The sequence below is a fragment of the Oncorhynchus gorbuscha genome, unplaced genomic scaffold, assembly GCF_021184085.1.
Source record: "Oncorhynchus gorbuscha isolate QuinsamMale2020 ecotype Even-year unplaced genomic scaffold, OgorEven_v1.0 Un_scaffold_4935, whole genome shotgun sequence".
NCBI lineage: Eukaryota > Metazoa > Chordata > Actinopteri > Salmoniformes > Salmonidae > Oncorhynchus > Oncorhynchus gorbuscha.
In genome coordinates, this window is record NW_025748851.1 from 9995 (window position 1) to 18382 (window position 8388).

Here is an 8388-nt window from a genome sequence, read left to right on the forward strand (position 1 = left end):
GGTTTGACCGTCATTGTAAATAAGAATTTGTTCTGGACTTGCCTAGTTAAATAAAAGTAACATTTTCAGCTCTACTGATGACTTGGTCACAAATTGTTGCGTTGTATAGCAAATGTGCCCCACTCTGGTTTTGACACGTGCTCTAGCCAACAGCTCACAGATGCGGGTAGGCCTATAGTCTACATGATGAGATTATTATGGGCAAAAGTGAAAGATTTTTTTTCTTATTTGTCAAACAGCAGAGAAGCATCGATCATCATGTCACCAGAATAAAGCCCTTGATATTGAATGGTAAGGAGCATCATCATGTCACCAGAATAAAGCCCTTGATATTGAATGGTAAGGAGCATCATCATGTCACCAGAATAAAGCCCTTGATATTGAATGGTAAGGAGCATCATCATGTCACCAGAATAAAGCCCTTGATATTGAATGGTAAGGAGCATCATCATGTCACCAGAATAAAGCCCTTGATATTGAATGGTAAGGAGCATCATCATGTCACCAGAATAAAGCCCTTGATAATGAATGGTAAGGAGCATCATCATGTCACCAGAATAAAGCCCTTGATATTGAATGGTAAGGAGCATCATCACTTTAGACTTCTACCACCCATCTCATATCCCATCTTGTCTAGCGTATATTGTTGTGTCGACATTTGGACAAGTTCACTGACCAATTTGCCGTTTCCATCAGGTCTGTGGTGACATTTTCTTTCCCCGACTCACATAAAAAGTTTGGACGGAAACCTGCTTATAGTGTCGGAGTTATTCTCATTTCTGGGTAAGGTGCAAAACACAAGCTACTAATATACCACATGCAGTGTAAAGATAATGTACTATAATGTTGCAGCAATAGTTATTAGATAGCTATAGTTTATCTGAGAGATGCTATTGGACGACAGTAGAATTAGATCTCCACAGTGCTCATCAAGACGACTCATTATCTACTTGGGATGTCAACAGATGTGTAAACAACAACAACAAGTGACACAAATCTCCCTTTGAGGTGCTGTAAAGGCATTTACAAGCCAACCGGTTGCTGTGACTCCTGATACAGTGTTGCTGTTGTATATTCTACTCAACTTCTCAGTGACCTTCAGAAAGAACAACAGTGAGAATATAAGCAACTAAAAAAGTGCAGCAGCTCTCAAGTGTAAGTGTGTGTGTGTGTGTGTGTGTGTGTGTGTGTGTGTGTGTGTGTGTGTGTGTGTGTGTGTGTGTGTGTGTGTGTGTGTGTGTGTGTGTGTGTGTGTGTGTGTGTGTGTGTGTTCGTGTGTGTCTCTCAAGCAGTATAGCTCCGTAACGCAAAACCGTTCTAGTAGCACCGACAGTGTTCTGTGAAGAAACCGTGATAAATGTTTATGGTACCTACCTAGCCTATGCTATAGCTATTCTACAGGTATTCTGGTTTGCTGTGTATTAATCTAGTGTCCCGTTGTTGAGTCACAGAGGAAGTCCCCCTGCTTTTAGGGAGGTTTCTCTGGTCCTTCTTCTGGCTATGGCCTCCTGCTTCTTCCTCTCAATCTCCTCCTCCGTGCATCTCCCCGTCAGCTGACTGTTGACAAACACTGAGAAACAAATCAGATGACATGGAAATAGGACTCTGACTGCAACTGAAAAGCTGACAGAGACAGAATGTATCTACAGTGGCTGACGGACAAAAAACACAGACAATTAGTGTGGCAATTTTTATGCACAAAAAGGTAACACATTTACTCAGCCTTTCCAACATTGAAAATACATAATTGAATAGAAATTAAGCTCTTCACACCTCCAAACCTCTCAGAGCCCTGACCCATCAGCCATCTATTTACCTCCTAACCTCTGACCCAACAGCCAACTATTTACCTCCTAACCTCTGACCCAACAGCCATCTATTTACCTCCTAACCTCTGACCCAACAGCCATCTATTTACCTCCTAACCTCTCAGAGCCCTGACCCAACAGCCATCTATTTACCTCCAAACCTCTGACCCAACAGCCATCTATTTACCTCCTAACCTCTCAGAGCCCTGACCCAACAGCCATCTATTTACCTCCAAACCTCTGACCCAACAGCCATCTATTTACCTCCTAACCTCTTACCCAACAGCCATCTATTTACCTCCTAACCTCTGACCCAACAGCCAACTATTTACCTCCTAACCTCTCAGAGCCCTGACCCAACAGCCATCTATTTACCTCCTAACCTCTCAGAGCGCTGACCCAGCCATCTATTTACCTCCTAACCTCTCAGAGCCCTGACCCAACACCCATCTATTTACCTCCTAACCTCTCAGAGCCCTGACCCAACAGCCATCTATTTACCTCCTAACCTCTCAGAGCCCTGACCCAACAGCCATCTATTTACCTCCTAACCTCTCAGAGCCCTGACCCAACAGCCATCTATTTACCTCCTAACCTCTCAGAGCCCTGACCCAACAGCCATCTATTTACCTCTTAGGAGATAAATAGATGGATGTTGGGTCAGGGCTCTGTTGGGTCAGGGCTCTGTTGGGTCAGGGCTCTAAGAGGTTAGGAGCTAAATAGATGGGTGTTGGGTCAGGGCTCTGTTGAGTCAGGGCTCTAAGAGGTTAGGAGATAAATAGATGGGTGTTGGGTCAGGGCTCTGTTGGGTCAGGGCTCTGTTGGGTCAGGGCTCTGTTGGGTCAGGGCTCTGTTGGGTCAGGGCTCTGTTGGGTCAGGGCTCTGTTGGGTCAGGGCTCTGTTGGGTCAGGGCTCTGTTGAGTCAGGGCTCTGTTGGGTCAGGGCTCTGTTGGGTCAGGGCTCTGTTGGGTCAGGGCTCTGTTGGGTCAGGGCTCTGTTGGGTCAGGGCTCTGTTGGGTCAGGGCTCTAAGAGTTGGCATAATACTAGAGCTAAACTGTGGTGGATTATTGTTTTGCCTTTTTATGGGGTAAAAAGCTCACCTTTGTTGCCGATGGCGGCCGAGTCCGACAGATGTCTCTTGAACGATGACGCCTGATGGGAATTTGAGTTTGGGAGGGTTCTCGCCGACACTGTCCGTGGCATGACCGACTTTGAGTTCTCTGCTTGGAAGGTTCTATCTCCAAGGGATCCTAGGCCAAATGTTCCCCAGCCTGGAGCACCCTTCAGCTGGGTAAACTTTCCCAGACCCTCCCCGCTGCCTGGAAGGCTCTGGGACGTGACTGTATGATGTCCGACCCAAACATTTCCTGCTTTCGCTGGAATGTTCCATCTCTGAAAGTGCACAGGGGTGCTGCTCCCATCTCCTGGTGCTGAGTTGGAGCGGCCAGACGTGCAGGTGGTTGACTGTTTACTGCTAGGACCACCTACAGCCCTATCCATAGTCACAGTCCCCTCTCTCACTGCAGCCAGAGGGGCGGATGGAGGAGCTTTCGGTTTGCTCTCTTGGAAGCGGACCTCAGTGGTATCCGTGGTTACGGAGGCATCCTCGGACAGGGGTTGACTGTTGGAGATCCTCTCCACGTCGTCACACACCTGATACAGCAGTTCGTCATCGTCACCTTCGTCGTCATTCCAAAGCGACTCAGAGTCAAACAGGGACTGGAGGTCCTCCTCTGAGAGGTCTTTGAAAGCGGAGTCTGGGGCAGTGGTTCCACGTGACGTTGGAGTCGTGGCTGTGCTCACCCCATCTGCCTTCCCTTCTGCAGAGTCTGGGCCCCTACTCCCCACAGCCGCAGACACGCCGGGCCTGGGTCTCTCAGGCTGGGCCGCTCCAACAGTGAGGAACGGTCTTCTGCTGTTGGGCTTGGGTTTAGGACATGGCCCAGTGAGGCCACCTCTGTTTGAGGGTTGAAGGTGTGTGCTTGAGCTGCTGGGTTTGGGGGACAGCGTTTTCAGTCCGTCAGGATTCTGGGTCATCTCCAACACGATAGGGTCATTGAGAAGGTCATCATCCTCCCAGTCAAAGTCCTCGTCTTTCGCCACAGTCGTCGTGGCGTTCCACTGTCCCACTTCCTCTTTACCAGTACGAGCCGATGAACCAGACGTGCTTCCCCCGCCAGGCTTGACCTCCGACTCTTTGACGAGGTCATCGGCAGTGAGATGGCTGACCCCAACTTGAACCTTGACCTCCTGAGAACAGGTGGAGGCGGTCGACCCTTGGCTGAGCCGTCCGGTGACCCGCTGCGTCGGCCTGTCGAACAGAGCGTTAAGCTCCGCCTCTACCTGCTGGGTTGATGACGACATCGTCGGGCCCTTGGGTTCCTCCCCGTAGCGGTTGTTGTTTATGGTATTGTTTGTGTGTTCAGAGCTCCTCTTCTCTTGGTCCTGCTGGTGCATGTTGATGTCAAACTGCCTGGCCAGCTGCATCAAGTCCTCCACTGAGCTTTTCCTGCAGAGAGGAGAGGATGAAGTGAGTGGATGAATGAACAAGGAAGGCATAATGAATATATTGAGGAACCTTTGAAGAAGCTAGTATAAAGCATTAGCAAATTATCTGAACACAAGAATGATCTGATTAAGAGAACTACTGGAAAATACAAAACTATTGGACGAGAAATAAACCTTACATGTTAAATAAAAGCTTTTCAACCTGATTTTAAAAAATATATATATATTTTACCTTTATCGAACTAGTCAAGTCAGTTAAGAACAAATTCTTATTTTCAATGACGGCCTAGGAACAGTGGGTTAACTGCCTGTTCAGGGGCAGAACGATAGATTTGTACCTTGTCAGCTTGGGGACTTGAACTTGCAACCTTTCGGTTACTAGTCCAACGCTCTAACCACTAGGCTACCTGCCGTCCCTACACTCTAACCACTAGGCTACCTGCCGTCCCTACACTCTAACCACTAGGCCACCCTGCCGTCCCTACACTCTAACCACTAGGCCACCCTGGCGTCCCTACACTCTAACCACTAGGCTACCCTGCCGTCCCTACACTCTAACCACTAGGCCACCCTGGCGTCCCTACACTCTAACCACTAGGCTACCTGCCGCCTCTACACTCTAACCACTAGGCTACCTGCCGTCTCTACACTCTAACCACTAGGCTACCTGCCGTCCCTACACTAACCACTAGGCTACCTGCCGCCTCTACACTCTAACCACTAGGCTACCTGCCGTCTCTACACTCTAACCACTAGGCTACCTGCCGTCTCTACACTCTAACCACTAGGCCACCCTGCCGCCCCTACACTCTAACCACTAGGCTACCCTGCCGTCCCTACACTCTAACCACTAGGCCACCCTGCCGTCCCTACACTCTAACCACTAGGCCACCCTGGTGTCCCTACACTCTAACCACTAGGCTACCCTGCCGTCCCTACACTCTAACCACTAGGCCACCCTGCCGTCCCTACACTCTAACCACTAGGCCACCCTGGCGTCCCTACACTCTAACCACTAGGCTACCTGCCGCCTCTACACTCTAACCACTAGGCTACCTGCCGTCTCTACACTCTAACCACTAGGCTACCTGCCGTCCCTACACTCTAACCACTAGGCTACCCTGCCGTCCCTACACTCTAACCACTAGGCCACCCTGGCGTCCCTACACTCTAACCACTAGGCTACCTGCCGCCTCTACACTCTAACCACTAGGCTACCTGCCGTCTCTACACTCTAACCACTAGGCTACCTGCCGCCTCTACACTCTAACCACTAGGCTACCTGCCGTCCCTACACTCTAACCACTAGGCTACCCTGCCGTCTCTACACTCTAACCACTAGGCTACCCTGCCGTCCCTACACTCTAACCACTAGGCTACCCTGCCGCCCCTACACTCTAACCATTAGGCTACCCTGCCTCCCCTACACTCTAACCACTAGGCCACCCTGCCATCCCTACACTCTAACCACTAGGCTACCTGCCGCCCCTACACTCTAACCACTAGGCCACCCTGCCGCCCCTACACTCTAACCACTAGGCCACCCTGCCGCCCCTACACTCTAACCACTAGGCCACCCTGCCGCCCCTACACTCTAACCACTAGGCTACCCTGCCGCCCCTACACTCTAACCACTAGGCTACCCTGCCGCCCCTACACTCTAACCACTAGGCTACCCTGCCGTCCCTACACTCTAACCACTAGGCTACCCTGCCGTCCCTACACTCTAACCACTAGGCCACCCTGCCGTCCCTACACTCTAACCACTAGGCTACCCTGTATAGTCCCTACACTCTAACCACTAGGCTACCCTGCCGTCCCTACACTCTAACCACTAGGCTACCCTGCCGTCCCTACACTCTAACCACTAGGCCACCCTGCCGTCCCTACACTCTAACCACTAGGCTACCCTGCCGTCCCTACACTCTAACCACTAGGCCACCCTGCCGTCCCTACACTCTAACCACTAGGCTACCCTGCCGTCCCTACACTCTAACCACTAGGCTACCCTGCCGCCCCAATCACACAAGTTCACTCACCGAGTGGATTTCTTCCTTGCTTTGGGCGGGCGTACCTCTGGGGTACATGGGACAGCACTGTCCCCAATCCACTGAAGCAGAGGACTATCCACAGAGACATGCTGGACATCCTGGAGAAGGAGACATGGTTTACAACAGCTGGTTTGTGTGCTGTGACCAACCTAAAGCTCTGGGGGTACATTCAAGCCAGGGCCGTGGCTTTCACCTCCAGTGCTTCAAGAAGAACCCGATTTAGAATGTCTCTTTGCATCCACTGAAACAAATCAACACAGTAGAATGCAGTGTTTTACATTTTAATATAACGAGGCCTTTATATCCACAGTAACACATGATTCAAAAACATGTTGGTGCTGCAGGGTGCATCTATTCATTTATCTTATTTAACTAGGCAAGTTAGTTAAGAACAAATTCCTATTTACAATGACGGCTTATAAGCCCATCTACCAACGGCCCTCAGTGACACGGTGAACATGTTTCATACACTGACCTTAGGGGCGATCCGATTGACAATGTCTGATATCTCAACAACTCTGGTGTTGCCGGGCCCTTCACCTGGAGAATAAGGACAGCAACGGTTAAGCCTTCTGATGGCACATATACATAGTAACCACAATCCCTTTGGGCACAAAGGGCACTAGCGGAAACTGTGTGTAGCCTGTGAGTAGCCTGTGAGTAGCCTGTGAGTAGCCTGTGAGTAGCCTGTGAGTAGCCTGTGAGTAGCCTGTGTGTAGCCTGTGAGTAGCCTGTGAGTAGCCTGTGAGTAGCCTGTGTGTAGCCTGTGAGTAGCCTGTGAGTAGCCTGTGTGTGCTCTGTCAGCCTGTGAGGTAGCCTGTGAGTAGCCTGTGTGTAGCCTGTGAGTAGCCTGTGAGTAGCCTGTGAGTAGCCTGTGTGTAGCCTGTGAGTAGCCTGTGTGTAGCCTGTGAGTAGCCTGTGTGTAGCCTGTGTGTAGCCTGTGTGTAGCCTGTGTGTAGCCTGTGTGTAGCCTGTGTGTAGCCTGTGAGTAGCCTGTGTGTAGCCTGTGTGTAGCCTGTGTGTAGACTGTGTGTAGACTGTGTGTAGACTCTGTGGAGGAATGAAACACATGACCTCCTATCAACTGGCTTTGAGAAGAACAAAAAGATGGGTGGATGGAGGATGAGGAAGAGGAGGAATGAAGGACAACGTTATGCTAATGTTTTACGCTAAATCAGCCTTTTGCTCATCAAGTGACTTAACAACATACCACTTCCAGCAGGAGGAGGTGATGCCGGGTCCCATATGATGTCTTGTAAAATATCTCCATCCCCGGGGGAATCAGCCGTGTTGTTTAAACCCGTGTATCTGCCCCTCGCTCGTCGTTTGGGGGTCTCCAGATCTGGTGGGAACGAGACAAACTGGAAGGTCAACTATACTAAATAGGCGAACACCAAAATGGGGTCTACCTGGTCACACATGAGTACAATAGGGAGAGCATCAACACGTGTGGGACTAGGGGCTAATGCATTGTTCAGTTAGGCATGGAGTCATGGTGGAATGCTCTGTCACTAGAGGTTACTCAGTTATGTATAGAGTCATGGTGGAATGCTCTGTCACTAGAGGTTACTCAGTTATGTATAGAGTCATGGTGGAATGCTCTGTCACTAGAGGTTACTCAGTTATGTATAGAGTCATGTCATGGTGGAATGCTCTGTCACTAGAGGTTACTCAGTTATGTATAGAGTCATGGTGGAATGCTCTGTCACTAGAGGTTACTCAGTTATGTATAGAGTCATGGTGGAATGCTCTGTCACTAGAGGTTACTCAGTTATGTATAGAGTCATGGTGGAATGCTCTGTCACTAGAGGTTACTCAGTTATGTATAGAGTCATGTTGCTCTGTCACTAGAGGTTATGGTGGAATGCTCTGTCACTAGAGGTTACTCAGTTATGTATAGAGTCATGGTGGAATGCTCTGTCACTAGAGGTTACTCAGTTATGTATAGAGTCATGGTGGAATGCTCTGTCACTAGAGGTTACTCAGTTATGTATAGAGTCATGTCATGGTGGAATGCTCT

General features: G+C 49.7%; 1 protein-coding gene across 1 annotated transcript; it reads right to left on the reverse strand.

Annotated features, from left to right (window-relative positions):
• Positions 1-1162: 1162 nt before the first annotated feature.
• LOC124028871 lies at positions 1163-7710 on the reverse strand (the record flags this gene model as incomplete). Its single annotated transcript, XM_046340786.1, has 5 exons — positions 1163-1570; positions 2910-4318; positions 6357-6466; positions 6844-6908; positions 7579-7710. Coding segments are annotated over 5 exons (1841 nt in total), but the record flags the coding sequence as incomplete, so codon positions are not given.
• Positions 7711-8388: the final 678 nt, after the last annotated feature.